The sequence below is a fragment of the Stegastes partitus genome, unplaced genomic scaffold (assembly GCF_000690725.1).
Source record: "Stegastes partitus isolate 25-593 unplaced genomic scaffold, Stegastes_partitus-1.0.2 Scaffold1472, whole genome shotgun sequence".
Classification (NCBI taxonomy): domain Eukaryota; kingdom Metazoa; phylum Chordata; class Actinopteri; family Pomacentridae; genus Stegastes; species Stegastes partitus.
In genome coordinates this window covers 60,404-83,920 of record NW_007579203.1, presented here as the reverse complement: position 1 = coordinate 83,920, position 23,517 = coordinate 60,404, and the positions used below count along the sequence as shown (strand labels likewise).

General features: G+C 41.5%; 1 protein-coding gene across 1 annotated transcript in view; it reads left to right on the top strand.

The window, feature by feature from the left end:
- The window catches only part of LOC103370711 (C-myc promoter-binding protein-like), a gene marked incomplete at its 3' end in the record, with an annotated part of 93,641 nt that overhangs the window by 9,772 nt on the left and 60,352 nt on the right, over positions 1–23,517 (top strand). The window contains exon 2 of the mRNA XM_008299842.1: positions 17,318–17,647. Within this exon, the coding sequence (XP_008298064.1) occupies positions 17,337–17,647 (311 nt within the window). The remainder of the gene's footprint in view (positions 1–17,317; positions 17,648–23,517) is intronic.

The following is a 23,517-nucleotide window of genomic DNA, read 5'->3' as shown; positions in this document are numbered from 1 at the left end:
CTCAGTTTTAGCTTGCTGGAAACTGAGTTCTTAGAAAAGTCTTTCAGGGTGACGAAATTCAGAAACTCTGTTTAAGAGAGAGAAAATGGAGGTTTTGCTGTGTGACGTTTTGTGAATGTGCAGTGTTATCTCGTTTGTTTATATGAGGCGATATTGTGCGGTGGTGCATGTGTCCAACTCACTAACAGGAACAGAGGCGTCAGAATCGGTCCCCGCATATGATTGCCACCAGCGTCGATGCACCACCGTTGGGAGCCTACAAGGATTGGCAATAGTTGCTTTAAGTCCTTTGATTGGCCAACATGACTGTAGGATTATAGTTCTATCACTGATGTTTTGGCATCAGCTTGACAGCTCTTTAATTGTGTTTTTGTGTTCTCATTTTTTATGAGAAACAAGAAAGAAAATCCATGTGCATATTTCCTCAGCCTGGAAAACAAACCTTTTTTGGACAAACTCCCCCGATCAGAATGTAAAAAGAAAACTGTGAATCCAATACCTGAGACAGCCAATCAAAACATCCCAACTAACCCCATATGTGCTGTAGTTTTTGAGTTATGTGGATAGACATTTGCAAACATTGAAGCAGACAAACACCTTTTTCTGAGCTAAATTTACATTGAAGTCTGATTTTCTGCTCTGCTCCCCTTTGAGGAAACTTTCAGTTCAATGGATTCAACTAAAACTTTGTTGGACGTCGGCCCGCCACAGTCACAGCTCCACCGGTGAAGGCAATGATAGTTTGATTCTCACATTATTCTGCTGCTGCTGTGTGGTCTGCTGAGTTCACGAGGGTGAAGGATTACTCCCCGCTGTCTTCGCTCTCTGCCAACCATTCATGTAGAAACAGGCGCTTATCACAAGAGGCTGAAGACATCACTAAATCAGAACTGCCACAGTGTTAACAAGCAGCAAATAAAAAGAGCGCACACTGACAAACAAATTTGTCTGTATACAAATCACTTTGTCTGACTTGAAGGCAAAGCTGCAGCCCTGAGAACAGTTTTTCTGCCAACCAGGGAATTAAAAGATCAGGCTGGGAGACGAGGCAGGTCGGTGAGATCAGGTTTCCTGGAGACGTGGTGTTTAATTCCCACAGGGCTCTGCATTAGCACCTCACTGTGCTAATACTGTACAAACAGCCAGGATGGTAACCTCTCATATAGGACTGAACTCTGGGAATTATCATTCCAGTATTTGCTTTGATATCTGTATGCTGAAATATGACCACTAAAATGCATTTCAGGTGGTATTTTATTGACCCAGCAGCTGTTAACTTGTGGCTCACCGTTGTTAGCTTGAATGTCTCTGAGATGGAGAACAAAATCTGAGTGCAGGAGGTTCCACAAATGGCTTTATGTAATATCTAAGGCTCTATTGCAGAAATCAGACTGCAGAGAAGTGTTCAGCAAGTGGAACATCAAGTCCTGAAAAAGACGTGATGCCAGAACAAACGTCCAGGAGAAATTCTGCGGCTGCTCAGACCACTGGAACCACATTCTGGACCAAATTCATTGATTAGAGGCTGACAGGTTAATTGGCTCGGCTGAGATATTAGCTCGCTGCAGATATATTGGTGAAAGCAGCACCTTTAGTGAAATCCACCGCTCCAGTAGTTTGTGTAAGTCAGTGAAGTAACTTGCTGTGTTCTAAGGATTATGGGAAATAGTGTGTAGCAACGACCTCTAAAAATGGAAATAATCAACAAACTCTACCATCCACTTGTTTCATTTTTTTCTAATTTGCTGTAATGCAAATGTCAGTTTGAAGTTTTCTTACCTCTGTAAAGACGTATTGATGATCTGGCTTCACTTTGGACCTCTTTTGTGGAGCCACTTGGTGTGTAACAAAAAAAACCCAAAACATGGAGTGTAAAACAACAAGTGTGTTGATGCATGATTTGAATATTAATATTCATCCAGTGATATTTCTTTAAGTGAATATCAAGATGACTTTGCCGCAATCCCTGTGTTGCATAAGCATCGTTAGATTAATGTTAACTTACCTTTTATAAATGTCAGCTGTACTTTCTCTCTGCTGTTTTGTTTCTGCTTCTTCTCTTTGTCTCATGAGTTGAATTCATAAATTTGTGTTTTCGAGCATCAGTAACATCTGATACAATTAGTGACAGATGCAGAATGTTACTGAATGTAAGTCGCTTCTGAGTCAAGGACGACTGCTCCGTAACAGAAGATATTTTTGTGTCGGAGAAAACTTTAAGTGAGGAGAAAGCTTCTGGGTGTGATTCCACAGATGCTGCAGGTCACTGAGTAAGACCTTACATTGAACCAGCAAATTGTTGACTTGTACGTTCTTCCGTCTTTAACATTAGAGTTTTCTTTAGAAAAATGCTTAACATTTTGTTGTGCTTCTTGTCTTGAAATATGACTTTTTATTAAGTTGTTTTTGTTGTGATGCAGGGGTCGTCGAAGAACATTTTTCGTCATAGTTTTCACTGATGAATCGGATGTCTTTCTTTAAGCTGTTTGGATAAGTCTGAGGTGTTTCCTCCTTCCATTTGAAATATATCCGTACACTTGCCTTGGAATGTTTTTTTTAACCACAAATCATAACCGGTGTGTTGCTGCACCTGCACTTTTCACTGCACTTCTACATGTTGTTGTTATTGCCCAGTCTGTCTGGTACCATAGAAAAACAAGTACCGCCACATGTTCAGAATTTTGGCATCTTTCTTAGTTTGGGATACATGGTGATATCGGTGTTCTTATTGGTATCGGCTGATAAAGTCAAAGTGAACATTAACCGACAAACAATGCCTGTGAGGTTGAAGGTTCTCAGTTTTGTTTGAAAATGTTACATGAAAATATATATGGCATGTTTTACATTGGGCTGAAAGGTGGTTCAGTGGTTAGCACCGTTGCCTCGCAGCAAGAAGGTCGCCGGTTTGCGTACCAGTGAGGACACCTGGGATCTTTCTGTGTGGAGTTTGCATGTTCTCCCCGTGCAGAGTGGGTCCTCTCCAGGTTCTTCGGCTTCCTCCCACACAGTCCAAAAACATGTTGAGGTTAATTGGTGATTCTAAATTGTCCGTAGGTGTGAATGTGAGTGTGCTTGGTTGTCTGTCTCTAAGTGTAGCCCTGTGATAGACTGGTGACCTGTCCAGAGTGTCCCCTGCCTTCACCCTGAGTCAGCTGGCTCCTACCAGTGTGACATCACAGTAAAAGTAGACATATATGTTAATTTAACTACAGGAGAGACTTGATGTTTTCTGCAATCAGGTGGAGAAAATATGTGCTGAAATCAATATTGGAAATTGGTGAAAATGGGTCAGGAAAGATAGGGCGCTCCTAAATTGGTAGTTAGTTCTCGTCCACATTGCAACTTATTCATGGCTTGTTATCGTATTCGCTTCAGGTCGTCGTGTCTTTTTTATATTCTAGGTATAATCAGATATCGAGGTTAATAGCATCAGCTGCCAGCAGGTAAAGTCTGTCGCTGCTGTGACTCACGCTGCCGCTTCACCATCCGTCTTAGTTTGTGCTTAATTATCCACAACAAACACATCAGCCTCATCCCAGAGAGAAAGGTTGCCTTAAACTTGAGCTGCATCTCAAAACATCTTTTGAAATTTAGGTCAAGACTTTGTGCAAAGTTTCTGCAGGTACTTTATATGCTCAACAGTGCTTTTGTATTGAATCACCTTACAGTTCCATTAGCATATTCTTGCATGATATAGGTTAGTCCCAGCAGGGCCCAAATTGCTAACCTTGACAGAGCTATTTCCATTTTCTACCCGCTGATCCTCCTTTTTGCATTGTGACCTGTTACTCTGCTCTCGCTCATGTAAAGCCAAGTAGCGAGCGTTTGCGGATAAAACCGCAGTGCTTGGCCTTGAGCTTCTTCCCCTTGCCTTGACAAGTGCTTAACGTCAAAGATTTAATTTTTGTGTCAAGGAGAATTATTCTGGAGGCAAAAAGAGCCGTAGCTGCAGCTAAACCTTTGTTATCTTCATTGAATAAAGAGGCAGGTTTCCTAAAACTGTGACTTTGAGGCCTGTTCGAAGGCATTTGTGTTGTGCATATCACAAAGCTGGGACAGTTGTTGTGTTTTTGATAGCAGGCAGAAAAACGTCCCATCTGTGCGGTTGTTTAGGAGGCGACAGTGGTATCGACTGTAAGCCTCCAGAGGGGGAAGAAAAAGAGAACAATTGTTGGATACCCCTTTCCCAAACACATTTTCTTGACTTAATATAGCGGTAAATGTAGTTGGTGTCAACACCCTCAGTTCATGTTGTTAATAATTAGTACTGTCTTTAAACCAGCCCTCATCTTGCAGTATGAGCTCTCCCCTAACACCCAAGTCATATAATGCCAAAGCTTGTCTAAAATGATTTTAGCTGCTTTAACTTCTGCCAGAAAAGAATCTGGAAATGATTTGAATGTAAACTGATTACTCTGACGTCCTGCAAGCAGAAGAGGAATTGATCTGACAAGTAAAGACTCCTTCATCCAAACTGCTTCAAACGTCTTTCATTTCAACATCTGGATCGCAGCTCACAATGTCTTGTTAGACCATAGTGTATTATAAGTGCAAGTGCAATTAAACAATAAAGCAGCGTTTCTTCTTGTTAGTGAAAGATTCTGGGACTGATCGGCTCGTGTGTTTTGTATTCACCCTGCAGCTGTCACAGATGATATAAGAAAATCACATTTCTACAAAGATTTCATGCGACAGCTCCTGTCACCTTTCACGACCTTGTTGAAACTGTTTGTGACTTCATTTCACAGCTTTTGTTTACTCCGGTTTAAATGTCATAATGTTTTACTTCCTATGCCTCGTCAGGGTATCTGCAGGTCTTGAGTTTGTAAGTTTGAAGAGATTTAAACTTCTTCTTCCAAAAAAAGCAGGAAAGTCTTACATTTACAAATATTAGAAATGTCCTCTCTTGTTTGTAATGTTATGGCAAGTTTAACTGCTAACTGTGGGTTGTTGAGCAACCTAACACCTAAAAGCTAAATGCTGGATTACAGGAGGTTGTTGATTCCTTTTTGTGGAGCTTCACTCACCACAATTTCTGACAAGCATTTTTACTGCTGCTAGCTACAGGAGCTACGAAGCTCACTGTCTAAAAAAAGAGCAAGTGTCAGATTTTAGTAAACACTTAAACCTTCAGTGCGAAATGTTTGTCTCTCCCTTCTGGCAGCGAGAGTAATTATACACACACTGTTAATGTGTGTTTATGAAGGATAGCTCGCCATCGGTCGCCCTTTCTGTGAAAGCTGAGTTTCTTTATTATATGGAGCATGAGAAGCGTGTGTTCTGGGCTTCCTGGTTTTTCCTCCAGTTGTTCCAGCATACTCCCAGTTACTGTCGTCTCCTTTGTCTGGGTTGCTCCCCTCATCAGCTTTGGTAAACCAACCATTGCTGGTTGACGTAAAGCTTTCCTAAATTTGCCAAAATGGAAGTAGCCAAAAACACTACTGGGGCCCGACCGACTTATCGGCTGGCTGATTAAACAGTCCGATTACAGCCCTTTTCAAAATACTCATCACTGGCCGGTGTTTTGCGATTGATCGCTGATATATTCTTAATTTCTCATAAGACAGTAAATGCTGTTAAGTGTCACAGTCGCTTTCATACGTTCATTTTGTACAATTTGATTTTTGTGGAAAGACAAATATTCTCCAAGGCAAAAGCGCGTAACACCACGGAAAGCTTTTGTTTTGCTGCTGCTTGTTGTAAACAAGTCAAACTTTGCTCACGGAGATGACGACGAGTTAAGATAGCTGACGAACGTACAACTTATTCTCATCAACTTTAAAGACAGCTCAGTCTTTGAGAGTCCAGAACATCAGAGGGCTGCATGAATAATGTTCTGCAGTAACTTCACTCATCATGTTGCTTATATGCAGCAGACACCTGTGGCCTAAACCTGAAGATACATTCATCGGTACAGCTGGTAGCTGTATTCATGCTCCATAGAAAGAAAAATGCACAATGCAATTGTAAAATAAAATACCCCACATTACAGACATTAGGGGTGTAACGGTACACACAGGTCACGGTTCGGTATGTACCTCGGTATGGGGGTCACGGTTCGGTACGGGTTCGGTACAATGGGAAAAAAGCAACAAAAAGTCAGACATGTGTAAGACTAGCTTTTTTCATTTATTTTGAAAAGACTGAAAAACTAAAAACCAACTCCTGTTATAAAAAGTTAAAAATAAACAGAATAAAACATAAAATAAATGCATTAGGGTTCTAATAGCATTCATTCATTCTGCTTGTGTAGGAAAAGAAAAAACACTTTCTTTTAGGTAACAGGTATATACTGAGACAATCAGGTAGCACTTGCCAACTGGCAACTTTGGTAACATTATAAGAATGTTGTATTGCACAGTTAAATGTAAACAATGAAATACTCTCACATTAGCAATATTTCCATACTGACACAAGTCAAACAAAAAAATTCAAACAGTTCCNAGCTGACGAACGTACAACTTATTCTCATCAACTTTAAAGACAGCTCAGTCTTTGAGAGTCCAGAACATCAGAGGGCTGCATGAATAATGTTCTGCCGTAACTTCACTCATTATGTTGCTTATATCCAGCAGACACCTGTGGCCTAAACCTGAAGATACATTCATCAGTACAGCTGGTAGCTGTATTCATGCTCCATAGAAAGAAAAATGCACAATGCAATTTTAAAATAAAATACCCACATTACAGACATATTTGTTCAGAAAACTTTTTTTTTTTTCTTTTTACTGATGCATCTTATGTTTAATGTTTACAGTAAAATGTTCTGCCTGTGATTCATATCTTTGTTGTTTTAAGCATTAAGGGAACAAAAAAGAAGCTATTTTATTCACTATATTTTTAAATTAATCAGCTGATTAATCGGTTATCAGAATTTTTTTTTGCCAAATATCGGCATTGGCCTCAAAAAATCCAAACCGGTCGGGCCCTAAACACTACATTTAAAATTTGTGCCTGAGGCTTACCTGGCACTGATAGGCTTAATCAGCATTGAATAAACTCTTTTAGTAAGGGCTTAAATGTAATGGACGTTCATTTATATGTAAAGTCCCGCACTCTGGCTTTAAATTTATTTATACCAAATAAATTTGTGGTTGTTATAGACACCCTATTTACCCTGGTTTTCCAGGTCCAGGTTGCATTAATTTAACTGGTCATATAAGTTGGAATTACTGTTGAATACTGCTGGGAAGAGCCAAAAAATAATGAGTCCCTCCTGATTTGCTGTCATACTTTCATCTTCTGGCTGGTTGCACTTTCAAATGGCTAATAAATGGCATTAGTTACATTACAAAGCTCTAAAAGGTCCTGATGTAGCCTGCCGAAGCCTGCAGAAACCATGTTTATGGCACAAATATGCTCTAATCTCCTTGTAACCTGCTTGCTTGCGTACGTATCTACTCTACATAATAGCTGCATACCTGCTGTCTGAGCCGTCTGCAATGAACTTAGTGAACCCAAAGGTGTGTTATGACCTTTGGCACAGATTAATATGCATTGCAAAGCAAAATTTGATATGTAATAATTCAAAAGGTTTTTATACAGTTATTCCAGTTATAACTGATGGTGTCTCATCTTTTTCTGGTGAGGTGTTGATGTGGTGTTGGCTGGGAAAAAGGCTCTAAAATTTTCAGTCGACCTCCACTGTTTTAACAAGTCAAAGCTAGTTTGTGTCTGCAAGTCTGTCTTTGTTTTTGTCCGTGTATCCATCCATCTGTCTTTACTGTATGACCTCCTGAGAGTAAATGTGCATCTGATCACTGTGATTTTCCACATTTATGTGCTTCACTGACTTTTTGACACCTATTGACTTGAGGCGAGCTCCCGCAGGCGCAGGTCACAACAAGGTGAATATCTGATCATAAACCAAACAGTGGCTCGTTGTGAGATAACTTTATTGCTCCCTGCGGCAAATTTTGCTTCAGACTGTGAGAAAATGCTGCTGCTTCAAAATGCAAACACGCAAATAACCAGGTTGACAGTGACACATGGGTACATACCTAATTAACAATACAATGCCTCTTGACAAAGGTTAATGCATTCCAACTATCGCCTATGCGTAATGTCTCTTGAATATACACACACACTTGTTCACTCAGTCTAATGGAAATTTAAGTGCATGTTTAGCACTAGCTGCTGCATAATTATAGTCGTGGTGACGCCAGAATGAACATGGTTTTCTGCCATATTGACTGCTAGCAGGTATGTTTTTGTGAGGGTAAAATAGCAAATATTTTCTTCTTAAAACTTGATGTTCATTCCTCTGTGAGTATTAAGCGTCCTTTAGTGTCTGTTTTTAATTCTTTTGATGATTTTTGGAGGAGATGGCGTCAGCAGGTTCCGATTACACTCAAAGATGTCAGAATCAGACTCCTTCTTATTGTCGTTATGTATAAGTTGCATACACCTAGCAAAATTGCAATTCAAAGTCCCAGCTTCCAGCAAAAAGAAGGAAAATGGCACGCATAGACTTTGAAGTACAACCACAAATAAGAAAGTATAAAATATATAAGCATTGTAATCATTTTTATTGTTTGCAGAAATGTGCACCAGCTCAACTTGACTTCCACTCAGCGTTTGCTTGAGTAGGTTAAATAACAAGTGAAGCGTAGTGAATACAGTTTTTACTTTTTCTCACAGAGGTTATCTTTCCTCCGAGATGTCACGCGACCTGGTGCCAATAAAAGGCAAGGAGAGTCAAACGCCCACCCCTGTGGGCTAACTAGAAGCAGATGCTGGACTTCCTACCGGCTTGTGTTTATGTTCTTGAGCACATTCCTTTTCACCTCCTCCACGTGTCTGCCCTGCTGTGGCCGTCTCTGTGCTGGGTGTCTATACAGCTGGGCCCCGAGAGCAGCGCCTGGCCCGTCGGAGCCTCCAACGAGAGTCCCTTTGGCGAGTTTCATTGGCCCCAGTTCCTGTGAAGTTGAGACAGCTGGAAATCGTTCCTCTGTCACGTTGGCTTAAACAAAACCCCCGTGGAAGCGACTGAAGGTCTGTTGGGTCTGGACATCTTATCGAACTCCTCCCTGAGCTCCTACTGTGATTATAAGTCAGCGAGTTTGGGCTGGGAAGCTTTGTCTATGACTCTGGCACCAGGCCCTTTATGTGGCCAAGTTTAAAGTTTCGGGGCCTGTGGTGATTTTCTTTGGCTCCCACTGCTCTCCAGCCTGTATGATTAGTGTAAAGAATGAGAAGAAAGACTGCACCAAAACCCAAAAATCTGTGCATTCAGCTGAGTCATGGCATAAAGTATCTTTAACTCTCTGAACTCAGTGCAGTTTTTGGCTGTTTATTGCTCCTCTCACATTTTTACTCACTGTGGGCTCATTTTTTTGCATTATGAAATCCTGCATCTCTATAGAAACAACACGACCAAGCCTAGAATGTATACAAAGATATAATGCCATAAATGATAGAAAAGAGACTTTGTTGGTTATGTATTTTATAAAAATGTACAAAATCTGAAATCAACATGTACAACATCTTTCCAAGTGCCTACAGGTGTTATCAATACTGGAAAAATAAATGGTGTCTCTGCATACTGTAGATAATTTACAACCTACATTTTAAATTTGTTTTCACGTTTATATCCTCTTTGCTTTACATAGACACAGCCTGCCGTTCAGCCCAGTTCGCCCAAAAAGTACCAGAATTTTTGACACATAACTGTTGGTGGCGGCTGAATCACTAATGGCTTCTTGGTCGCACTGTGGAGTGTGGAATTTTTTGACTTTTACAGAATGTAGTTACTGCAAATGATTTATTTTAGATTTTTAAATTTTTGTTTTTATGAGACATGCAGAATAAAGTGACTTTAATGAATCACAATATAACGATTATATGCTTAGATGTGGTTATTTTCCCTGGAGTGAACAGTGTGTCATGGTTAACTACTAAAAGGTCTGTTGGAAAGTTGAAAGGAGTTTCTGGTTCTGATGAATTTTGCAATTTAGGCAATTTACTTTTACAGAAAACATGCCTTTGAAACCGGCCGATTGCTTTTGGAGTTCAGAAGTTTAAGGCAAGTTAGCCACGTCATTGAAGGCACTCTGCAGTCAAATGCTGATTTTGGCTTTACAAAGACAAATAGCCTGCAAAGTCTTGGGGAAAGCCATGTCTCAAGGCATCGAACCTGCGTCATAAATAATTCAGAAATGCATAAATACATTCTGTAGTGCTTCAGGACCGCTGTGAAGGGCTCCAGTGACCGTTTGAAGAGGCTTGCGGCCTGAGCACGTCCTTTCCTAAACGTTCACAGTCATTCATGCCATTAGGATTCAGTTGGACTCGACTCTCAGGGCGTTTACCTCAAGACCAAGTCACGCTTTCCCTTCCAGGTCAGTCTGCCAGGGGAGAAGTAGGGCGGCCAGCAAATTAAGACATTTGGATTAGACCACTTAAGCTGTGTTGCAGATTTTCATTCTTACGTGTCAGGCACAGTGTGAGTCACAGCTCTGCATCTCTTGGATGCAGCGCTTGGGAGGGAATCCAGCGATGATCTGTGCATGAAAAATCCCTGAGCTTACAGAGGAGATGGGTGTTTCACTGTGTTATGCCTTCTCAGCACTTTGATACATCTATGTCCACTCTGACAGGATAAAAACCCTGTAAAGAAGCCGAAGAGACTGAACATCTCGTATTTAGTTGAGGTTAATTTTGAAATCCTGTTTTGTTTTCTGGGTTTAATCACCACATCAGTGCAGCATAGTATTACTCTGAGTGTCTCTCAGTGGAACTGCGTAGGTTGTGCAGCCCATAAATCATCACAATCATCTTCACAAAGAGATTCACCGATGCTTCAGCGCGAGTAGGAGCTGTGAAATCAACATTTTTCATTCTGTCACCTGTGTCTCTCTTCTGCTCAGTTATGTTGATTTCTGCTATTCTTGAAATATAGGGCAGGCAGAGGGAGCAGGGTGAAGACAGTAGAGGCTGTTGGATTTCAGTGGGCGTTCAGGACTGTCCCACATATGCAGTGCATATAGATGTAATCCTTATGTAACGTGTGCCGCGATACTGCTGCTTCGGCTCGCGTCGTATTTTTAGCAGACTGACAGCATGGCAAGGATGAGTGTCGTTCTTTGGCCCGTCATGTGGCTCCGTCGGCAGAGGTGACACTACAGAGCTCTCTGCTGCTTCACATCCGCGGGACTGAAATGAATTAGGTCAACATCTTTCTTTTGTTACACTTTTGTAATAAGTGTGGAGTTAGCGGTACTTACCACGTGCTCTATGAAATAATACCCAGGCCTGTTTTATGTCAGTAAAATCTCATGCAAAATCCCTCAGGCTCAGTAAAGCTGCAGTCATTTGCAAGAAACGAGATATGTGCTGCACTGGCCGACACCCTGTGCTGTTCCACTCTTCTCCTCATCATACGGTGCATATGATATTTTATGGTTTTCTACATACTCTGCATTGGCTTTGATTGTGTTTAAAAATGAATAAAAGCTGAACTAAGATCGATGTTTTGTTTGGTTGTTCTGCAGTTAACTAAACCGTGTGTTTGGCACGTTAGTTTCTGCTTGTTGTTATGCCTGTGAAATACAAGAATGTCACCACAGGACCATGTGCGAGCACACATGCACTCATATACGCAACTCCGTGGATTTCTCACCTCGTCTTCAGGGTGTCTGTCAGCCTTTCCAGACACATGCAGGGAGTGTTGTGGGCACATGTGAAGGTGCAATAGGAATGTGTGTGTGCATGGCATTTCCTATGTGACTAATGCTGTGCTTTTCCTTGTGTCTCAGCTGTTCTGTGCCTCCACAAAAGCTGCACTTTGAATCAGGGCTCTTATAAAACAATATGTATTTTGAATTGGTATGTTGATGATTTAAACCAGCTGAGTTTTCACATGCATCAACGCTGCAGTGGACTTGTTTTCATTTTAAAATGAGATATAACTCTCTTTTGTATTTTGCCTTGTGCTCAATTCCCAAGTAAACATTTTTGTACGAGAACTAAGCACGTGTCCCACATCCTGCCCTCTGAGAGTTACACCAGTGTGTTGTAATGCGAGTGTCCCAGGAACATTTATGAGGCTGTTCAGTGTGTTGGGCAGGAAGTTGAACGCAGACTGTGGTCTTGGACTCAGGATGCTGTGCAGATGTTATGGACCTTAAAGCTCCCGTGGTCACTCACTTTAACTCTCCGAACCCCAAAACCTGCTGGTGGGTTTGAAAAACATGTTGTCTTTAAAAAATTGCCAAAATAACACTATTCATCAGAGCCAGAAGCTGTAACAACACAAAGGACTGTTGGATGTTCAGCTTTTTGGCTGTCCTTGAACTAATCATGTGTGAAATGCAGTTCCCTTTGAGAAAATTAACCTAATCCAAGCTTAAAAATGGGATGTTTCATCAAAATAGGTTTAGAAATTTAGAAATTTGCCAGAAATAATGCATTTGCAGTAACCACATTATGAGAGAAAAAATAAAAATCTGCATTGCTTGACACAACTTAGATGCAGTGATTAACTCAGCTGCAACTAATAGTCAAGTAGCAAAAATTCGGTGACATTTGACTGAACTGCAGAGAGAGAGGAGACGAGTATGGGAACAAATTAGAAGGATTGAGAGCAAAATAAAACAGATTTGATCAATGAAATGGATGCAGTTCAATGGAGACTCCCCACAGAAAGATCTGGCGACCTTCTTGCTGCGAGGCAACGGTGCTAACCACTGCTTCACCTTGCAGTCCACAGGTTTTTCAAGTCTTTAAAAAATTTGCTCTACTTCCAGCCGTGGTTACGCTTCCAAAGAAGTACAGGACGTTATACTGCAGTGAAAGATAAGCCCACAGTTAGCAAATATATGATACGTTCAGAAACTGCTTTGGTTTCAGAAGGTTAACGAATTTGGCTAGCTAATAATCACAGAAGCATAGCTAGTATCAAGGTGGATTTAACAGAGCTTCACAACTATGGCCAAAATGATCATCACAATTATTTTGATCAGTATTTAAATCATGATTATTAACCGATTTTTAGGGACAAAACATTTTTACTGCTCTTTCCATCTGAATAAACCGAGCACCACTTTCTTTCACTTTCACAGTCAGAGCTCTGAATCTTTTGGATGCAGCTTCTGTGAGGGAATCCAGCGATGATCTGTGCATGAAAAATCCATGGGCTGATACAGCAGATGGATGTTTCACACTGTTGTGCCTTCTCAGCACTTTGATGCATCGCTGCTCGCTCGGTCTGCATGAGAAGCTGGTTTTGCTACATTTGGCAGTCTGTAAGGAAGCTGTTCCAGAGACGTATGTGAAGGAGAAACTCTACGTTTCAAGAATCCTAAATAGAAATCTGTGGGAGACTTCTTTAACACACAACATGGTGCTTGTATGACTCAAGTCCTGCTTCTCCACCCCCCACAGACCAGTGGTCTGCTCTGCAACAGCCAGACTCGAAAAACATCCAGTCGATTGCATTGTTGCACTGACTCAAGCGTGTAGTCGTGAAACTGTGTGCATGTGTAGTAGACGTATAACCTGAGGTGTAAATAGCCAAGGTGAAACCAAATGGTTTTATCTAAAGAGGCTGTTTTCTGTGAGCGTTGCATTGCAAACATCAATATCGCAGTTGATCTTGAACTTGTGAGAAGCCAAAATCATGACTGTGATTAGTATTCAATTAATAGTGCAGCTCTGGACAGGATTATGTGTGGAAGTCTTGATAATATGTGAGGAACAGATCTGCTAGAGGCCTGGGTCCACTTTCTGTCTTATCACAGCTGGCCAGACATCACTTGGCTCAGAATCAGCTCCCTGCACTGTGACTGTCTTCTCATTGGTTTCCCACAGTGTCGAAATGATGAGGTGAGATGCATTTGTAATCTGAGCGTAAGAGCCAGGACACAGTGAACCGGCGTTTTCTCACCATCTGTCAATAGCTGGAAGGGACATCCAAAGAAAGACATGCACATCACTCTTTTGTTTGGGTGTAAGCTTGGCTCATTGACCCCGCAAAGATCATCTTATTATACCAATAAACACCCAGCTTTTTGCCATCAAATGTGTCCAAAACAGATAAGCAGACAGAACCACTCATTAGATTAAAAAAATAAAAATCTGCCCCTGTTAATGAAGAAAACAGAAACACATGGGATTTAGTTCCATCTGCTGCCGCCTGCTGCCTTACTGACAAAATCTTCAGCCTGCATGATTTGATAATTAAGATAATTTTGCTGTTTTTATGTTTGTGCTTCATGTCAGTCAATAGCAGCAACATGCTGCACAGGGAAATGTGTCAACATCACAGCACAAAGGACAAATGATGTGCAGATGTAGGCAAGTCATTGGTAGAGGTCAGAGTAGAGGAAGATTTTGTGTCTGTGATCTCTTCTTGACTTATAATGGTCTCTCATGATGAGGTGAATAAACGGAGGTACTTACGGTGTTTTATGTGGCTGTGATGGCAGCTGGAGTCTTGCTCTCGTAGCATCATGCAGATTAAAGTTGGCAGCTTTTTTCACCTTTCCCCTGAGCCAACGCATTTAGACGAGCTAACACACCCTGCTAATTAAAGCTCTCTTCCCACACCCTCTTACGGCATATGGTTAGAATCACAGGCCTTGTCCAGCTGAATTATTCACAATTAAATTGAGAAAAACCTTTTGGATTACCAAATCTGGTTGCAATGAAATCTGGTATCTGGAAGAGAAACTGTCACAGACTGTGACGCACACTTGGGAATGTTTTTTTTTTTTTTTAGGGAAATAAAACATCCCCTGTAAGTAAGTCAAATTTTGTTTTCGGCATTAGCATTTGTAGTATTTTTAAACATTTCTTACACCGTCTGATTTCAGCTGCAGTGAACCCAATGTCGTCTTGTATTTTGATGCAACTGACCAGGAGACGAGTCAGAGTGCTGGAGGGGGTAAAGTTTCATTTGAACCCACAGAAACACACTCATGCCCTGGAGGCTTCAGTGTCACTGAGGCCGACGGAGACTTTTAACCACCACACGCCCCCCAAAAAACCCCAAATCTGACGTAAAGCAAGCTTTTAGCCATTTGCCAGTTTGACTTTTATCCAAAATTGAGACCTGCTTTGCCAAGAAGACATCAGGAGAATACCGTCACATCAGGCTTATAGCTTAAGACCGTAATGTTGATGGATCAAAAAAATAACACAGGCAAAAAGGGCAGCAGTTAGAAGTTTATCTGCTCTCAGCATTACAACATTACTGTGCTCTTAGTGTCCTTGCGTCCTTCTGTTTTTCTTATTTATATACTATATATACTATATATAGTATATATACCTCGCCTCTTTCATTTATAGTTGTGTTTTCTTGCTTTTCTTACTGTCGCTTTGCTGCAAATGTCCCCTTTGTGGGACTAATAAAGGATATTCTGTTCTAAAACCCTAATATTTAGGTGAGATCAAGCATGATTGAATGTGATTTAAGATTAATTCATATATTCATATAGTGTTGTTCATAGGGATGCAAAGTTTCAAAAATAGTTCTTTAACTGAATAATGTATGGTTGAAATCAATAAAATACGCTGGATGTTTTTCCATATGCTGCTTAAACAATTTTTAACCACTGACACTTAATTTTCTCTACAAACTTGGCTTTGTTTCATAAGAACAGACAAAGTCAACACCCGGTTACTTAAATTCCAAATTAAATGGCACAAGTTAAATAGCATCCCAGGTTTTAAACACAGCAGACAAACTGCAGTCTTCCACAGTAAGTATTATTAATCTCTTCACAGCGGTTTGATATCAAAATCATCGTTGTAACCGATCTACCTGATTGAAGGAATTCTTTACTGTGTCGTTCCAGCTGCTGGAAACAGCTGTTCAGCCGGAACAGATGTCCACAAATACTGTTGTGGCATCTTTATCAATCCAGGAAATCTGTTGTACTGCTTCACACTCTGACCTCAGTGCTCCCGATTCCTGTTTTCTTGAAATAGGCACAGCGATCGTGACGCAGCAAACGACCGGCAGTTAAGAGCTGGATCAAAGTAGCGCTGAACATTAAGATGTACCGGCTCTCCTCACAGAGGCTTTGCCCTGTGTTTTTGTAACAGAACATGTGCAGTACTCATGTTGTTTGGAGGTTCACCCTGATGGAAAATTACAACCTGCTCAATGTTGTATCGGCACTGATCTCTTTCTTGTGACCTTGTCTGTTGCAGTTGAATGTGTTTTGCAGGCAGATTCTCACCGAATATCGATCTGAGCTGGTTTGTGTTATCAACCGTGCAGCTGTTCTATCCACATGATGTTCTGTACTTACTTGTGTCTATAACGGAGCAGTACACTGAGAGATGCTGCTCTTCTCTTCATCAACCTTTTGTTGCTGTGAGACTGAGCCCAGAATGTGCATTGTGTTATAATAAAATATTGATCTTGTTACTCAGACTGATCTCTTGTAGACACACCCTTTCAACTGTTGCTTGTCTGAAACAAACACATCTGCAGCTGATGAAAGTCATTTCCAGCTTTTGTTTCAGTGGGGATTAGTGCTCGTAGTAGTGTTCAAGATGATTACTCCTCCACAATTTGTCACTTACAGAGGGTATTTTCTTTATCGTATATAAAAGGCCTGTTTTCATTATTTTTTCCTCTTGAAAGTGACACCTCAGGCTGTAGTGCTGACTTGATTACTCAACCATGTCAGTGTACCTGTCAGCCTTTGCTTCTTCAGTAAGTACAGATGATGCTGTGCGGTGAGGACACGACCTTCTTAGGAAAGATTAAGAAAACTAGTATTGGACGTTTATCACGCTTCCTAATAGGCTCCATGAAATCACAAGGCTTCTAAGCTCAGACTTTTAATGTGGGACTGGAATGTAATTGAGGCAGAATGTTAAGTGTGAAGAAACACCTCGCTGCTCCCTCTTTAAAATGCACACTCAGGTCTGTGAAGCCAGCCAGGCTTTAACTGGGCTGTTTCACTCCTCAGAAATAGAGGAAGGTTCAAAACCCTCAACACCAGCGATGTTCTGTCCTCATCAGAGCCACGTGTGTCCTTGAGCCAGGACGCTGAACCTTCAGCTGATCACGTGACCTGAAGTCAGTCCGGTCAAAGACCGTCTGCTAACTACCCAAACTGCAAATGGCTGCCTGATGCCTAATCATATACCCTCTTCTGCTCACATTTTTACCCTCTTTTTTTCCATTTGCCCTTCCACTGGCCTCCTCTCAGTAAGATTTATGACTGTCAGATTTTTTTATTTTACTGCCATTGCAAGGACGCAAGATCCGGCTGTACCTGCTACCACAACGAAAATTAATCTCCCCTGCTTGTCTCTCTCTCCCTCCCTGTGTCCCTCTCTTCCTCTTTCCCTCTGAAAGCAGTCGGCGGGGATGGGAAATGATGGAGGACAAAGGCCCTCGTGTAGCCGACTACTTTGTGGTGGCCGGTCTGACGGACCCGTCCAAGCCGTTGGACCAGGAGATCCACTTTGATGATGTCTGCCACAAGACGGCCAAACCTAAGGCGCCCATCACCGATGTGGCCGTGGTGATCCGCTCGATGGGCGAGGAGGCGCCGCCGGGGTTCACCTGCATAGAGACGACACCGAGCGGCCAGTCGGCTGATCTCAACAATGGAGGCCTCATGGCGCCGCAGATCTTCCTGTGCTACAGGCGAGGCCGCGACAAGCCACCACTCACTGACCTGGGGTAAGAACAGAAGCATTCTTGATTTTTTGTTTCTGGAGTGTTTTGTGTACAAACAAGGCAACCGAAAACTGTTATAAAGGCTGCATACGTTTTTGTTTAGTTTTAAATACCTACTTCAGTTGGCCTCACAAAGTACTGTTTCATTCAGTACTGTTATGATCCAGCCTCTAGGGTCACCTGGATGTAACAAAAACCAGGTGTATTTGGTTGAGGTAAAGCAATTTATTGCTCAGTAACATAATGCACATAAAAAAAAAAATAAAAAAAACCCAACAAAACCTATGATAATACAAATAAATCGGGCTAATGGGTGCTGCTGAATCAAAGAACCAAATAAAACCAAGCAGTGTTCATGCCACTCCTCTCCCTACACCGGGCTCACAAGGGATCCACCACATCACATCACAACATGGCACAAACACCAGAGGCTTTAACACATACAATCAGAAAGTACCCCCAAGCCAGAATATAGTGCCTTTAACTATGACCAAACAGTCTGTAGTGCGAAGTCAGCAGTCATCTGTCTGTGCACACGTGGTGGCTTGTATATACCAGTGTGAGACACTGCGCGTCACTGCAAAGAGGGTTGTGGGTCAGAATAGGCAGAAAAGTAATATCCGACTAGATGCAGTCAGACATCCTGGTATGTTTGGCATACAGCATTTGGCATACTCTGTATTAGGTAATACTAAATGGTAGTATAGATATTGAAGGGCTACCTTAGTGTCCAACATGACTAGCAGCTCTATGATTCAGTATTTCGGCACAGTGGAGCGTTGCGGCAGTTGGTTAAGTCAGTGTGTTAACATGCTCACAATGATGATACTACATGTTGATGTTTAGCAGGTAAAATGTTTAAGACTTCTGGCATCTTAGTTTAGAATTTTGTCAATGTAAAACTTGCTGTTTTAGCACAAAATGCAGCTGACATTGATTGGAGTGTTGTTAGTTTGGAGTGCATCCAGTAAACCAAAAACCGCAAATCTGTCATTAGGAGTGGGCTAACTGACATCGTGAAGGACTTTAATTTGACATATGATCTACTTTTCAGTTCACTTCAGTCGCTGCTAACCAGCTAGCCCCGTCCCGTCTCGTGTTTCCCTCCCTGCGGACCAAGTCACTGCTGTGATGGTCCTCCATGTTGTTCAGCTGCCTCCTCAGTTAGTGTCTCATCTAAAGATGGACTCCAGCTCCGCAGTCTTTGACCCCAACTGGTTCTTGTGCTGCTACACTAAAATCACTGAGGCTGCAGAGAAGCACAAGGATGCCATAAAATCTGCCTGTGATGAGATGGCAAACTGTCAGCTGCAGTCCAAGGCGGAGAAATTGGAGTCTGTCCATCGGGCAAGGAACTAACTAGGGAGGCGTCTGAGTGACACCGAGGATTGCCACAACAGTGAACTGGGAGCTTATTTTGTAAACAGAAGGCATCATGGTGGACAAAGACGAGTGGCTGATTGACTGAAAGAAGCGTCAGAGCAGCAAAGATACCAGCCATCACTTCTGGGCCTGAGCAATATGCAAAATAAACCGTAATACGGTGATTATTTGGATAAAGATTGTAACACCAGCCACAATTTTAAATAGAAATGATAATTCTTGATTTTCTTTTCCACCAAAAAAACAAAATATTAAGGTAATAAAAACGATGCCGTGGTCTCTCCCAAGCCAAGTACACTCCTTTACATCTGGAGAGTATAATTCATAGGCCAGTGCGTCTCTATTGCGCCACAGTGCTTCATTTATAATGATGTGTTGTGACAGTTTTACCCTTATCAAGAAATTGCAGCTCCGGCGATTCGGATATTGCACTTAACCATCCTGCAAGTGTCTGTAATAGTTAATTGTTCAGCACTAACCACTAATGGTCAGAACTTGCAGACTACAATTAGAATAAAAACAGCTTGCAGAGATTTGTGAGGCGGGCCTGTAGCCGTGAAGTACAGTGATCAGCCATATGTACAACCAATCACATGAGTTCAACTAAATCTGTGGGGAGAATTGTGATTGAGATCATGGATCGTAATTCTTCTCCTAAAGATCATCATGTAATCTAAATCGTATTTTCATAGACTGATCATATAAAGATGATCATGTTTTGATCAGATCTTCCACGCCTACTTGACATCATACTTAAAAACAAGAAAAAAAAGAACTTTGACCTTAAAATGATGCTAGTCAGGAAAGAGGCCAGATTAAGTGTTTTATACAACCACAATATATGGAATATTGTGGCTCGCCTGGAAAAAGGGGATAAGCTGCAGAAAAGGGTTGGAAGGATGATGAAACTACATGAAAGTGACGGAATTAAGTTCTAACAGTTCCTCCTGAGGGAAACATACTGTAAATATCTGTAGCAAATTTCAAGAAAATCCACCCGGTAGCGTTTGGTTATTTCACTAAAAACTACAAATGTCGTCCTCGGGGTTGTTCTTCTTTGAACGGTGAAATAGAAACAGTGAATACTGGAGCAGAGAAAGAGAGATAGAAATTCATTTTTACATTTGCACTTTGAGAATGCAGCACCTGCTTCTGCTTCATTGACTCCAGAATGCAAAGGTGGCTGATGGAAACATGCACTGATTCACATTTCATTTTTGCTGAACTTTCAGCTACTCCCTTTAAATATACGAGGGGCCCGGCTTCAATGAATTTTCCAGACAACTGAAATGAATCACTGCAATGAAGTGCACTGAGTCTGAGCCCACCTAACCCATATGGTGATGTTATTTATGTGTGTATTACAGCATGTAGCAGTTTCCATTATTTGCCTCACTCGTAGTAATGATCGACTGTTGCTATCAGCAAACATTGTGCTTGCTGTTTCTGTTTCTGTCAGCTTTCTGCTTACCACCCTGCTCCTTGTTATTGTGAGAAAAGGTAGAAAGTGAAGCGCAGCGAGTGCTTCGCTGTGCCTGAAAATCGGCCCGTGCAGCGGTTTTCCCCAGCGGGCGCTTTCCGTCTGCCTTGCAACCGTTCCCCCATTGTGATTTCTGCAACAAAAAGTGAGAGTGAAGCACAGTTACAGGTGTCATCCTCAGCAACGTCTTTTGAACTGTGTAAATTCAATACTGTTTATTCAGTCGCTCCACACCTACGGCTGGCAGAGGCAGGTGGTGACAATGCTAAGGAGGCTCATGCTGGCCTCTGACACTACAGAGTGCAGTGCTTATCAGGCACTGACACAGAGACTGTGCTCAGACAGTATCAGCAGCTTTGGTGTGCTGATAGCCCAGAGGGGCTGCACTTCCCAGACGCTGGTAGGACTAATGGGAAGCCAAGGGCTGAGTGTGGGGGGTTTAGTGTGCAGATGTAGTCGTCACTGACATGCATATTTACTTATGACTCCTTGTGATTGTAAATTGTTGCTCATCCAGCAATGTGGAACTGTAGCAATGAGTCAATTAATCAATTAGTTTTCTACTATTAAATTAATTGTCCACTATTTTGTAATTGATTAGTTGTTTGTATTCATTATTAAAGGAAAAAAAGCCCAATTCCAGCAACTTAAACATGAATACTTTCTAGTTTCTTTGTACCTCTGTGACAGCAAACTGAATATCTTTGTGTTGTGGACAAAGCAACAGATTTGACAGAGTCCTCTAAGGAAACACTGATTGACATTCTCACCATTTATGGGCATTTTATTGACCCAAAAAAACTACACGATTAACCTTGAAAATAACTAACAGATTAAACTACAGTGAAAATAGTAGTTCAGATATTCTGTTTACTGTCACAGAGGAGGAAAGAATCAGAAAATGCTCAACTTTAGGAAGCTGGAATTAGAGAATTTAGATTTTTTTCCCCTTAATCAATTATCAAAATAACTGGCTATTAATTTAATAGTTGGCAGCTGATTAATTAATCCCTGCACCTCTCCAGTGTGCCAGCTTGTACAATCCAAGCCCTGAATCTGGCTATCCTAAAGGGATGCAATTATTATTGATGTTGGTAATTACACCTGTGCTTCTCCTGCTTTGAAGTGTCAAAATATCTGCCGTGAAAAGGTTTGTAATGAGCGCTAGAGAGGAATATGATGAGCAGTGACATTAATGTGTCATTTAATGAATCTTTTAGTCTTTTATTACGTTGTTTTCTAACGGAGGTGAGACACCTCAGCTGAAATAAAGACCAGCTCCTCTGCAAAATGCTGTGCAAAGCTTTGACCTCCTTACACAACTCCATCTGTTTGGAGAGGTCTATTCAAGGTCTAATTTAGCAAACACAAAGGGCAGTTTGAAATTCTACAGGACTGGTGGTACTGTCAATAAAGGATGGATGTCAACAGCGCTGGGCTGATGGCAAGGACTGCAGCGACAAAAACGAGCTCTGATATAACGGCAGCAGAGAGGGATGTGCTGAGCGCCGGAATGAAAAACAGACTATAAACCATCCCACAGATGACCACTTTAAATTCTGCTCTCTTTTCAGCTTTCAGATAGTGCCACAAAATGCCTGTTGAGTTCACTTGAAACAGTAATGGAGGATAAGTGCATAATGGAAGTACAAAGAGGGATGTTTAAAATTACTGCCACTGTTACGTACCTCAACTCGTGTCCTCTAAGTGCTTTGTTCAAGGGTCCTCTTGTGCCCAACTGTAATGCTGTATGGGTTAATATGTATGAGTAACAGTGCACACTGGACATGAGGACTGTGGGATTCACCAAATCCCAAAAGGGGTCAGAAATGGTTTCAATTTTCAATTGAAATTTCCAAGAAGTCTTAATTGGAGACTAAACAGTTTTGGCTTGGATGCTTAAAACAGACATTTTGATCTAAAGAGATTGTCCTGTTTCAATGCAAGCAAAAACACCTCTATCTATATTTAAAACCACGGACAAGTGAATAACATTGAGCATCTTGTTACAATGCAGTGTTCTGCCAGGGAAACCTTTGGTCCTGCATTAGAGTGGACTTCACATAAACCACCCACCAAAACATTGTTGCACACAAAGGATTCCCTCGATGTTAATGGCACTATGAGATGATGATCGCCTCCCTCTTTGCAGCAGGATAATGGACCTGCCGCACTGCAGAAACTGCTCTATAACAGCTTGAGGAACATGACCAAGAGCTCAAGACGTCGGCCCGGCAACCAGACTCTGCAGGCTGCTCTGTAGCAAGCCTGAACCCCACAACCCACAGGACTAGGGGTTGACTAATTTCCAGCGTAACCCGTTATTGATGCCGATATTTGACATTTTTAGATGATTGGTATCCCTATTTTTATTGACTGATCATCGCAAAACAAATTAGATGCGTCACTTTGGCTCTGCTGCAGCCAGGTCTCTCTTCCTGCAGTCACTTTGTGGTCTGTCGGACTGTCGGATTGTAACAGAGCAAACCTCCAACATTCTTCATAGAAATTGAGTTACATCCAGCGTCTCCTGTTTGTCATTGTTTTGGTGCATGCAGAGTTGATGTAGCTCAAAGAAAAGAGCTGATTACGAGTCATCCCTGTAAATGTTTGCACCTGCCCCGAGTTCCTGCAGCGGAAAGCCTCATCGACTGAACTAAATATACATTTGGTGGTAATGTGCACGTGTACTTTAGAACACGACAGTTCTCAAAATTATAATAAAGATCATGTGCTTAAAAGTTGCTTTTATACACAGATAGAAGTGTTTTAATTTATCATGCATAGTCTTTTCAGTTTAAAATCTCTTTTTTTTGAGCATCTAAGTCAAAATAGCTTTTATCCCCTATTAAAACACTGAACTAGTTTACGGCTAATATTGCGTTCCTGTTTATCTCACAGTCCTCATGGTACAGTACGCTGTTAGTCGTAGCGTATTAACCCAGAACAGCATTACAGTCATTGCATAAAGAAAAGAAAATCAGTCGACAAGGAGTGCGTAGGAACAAAC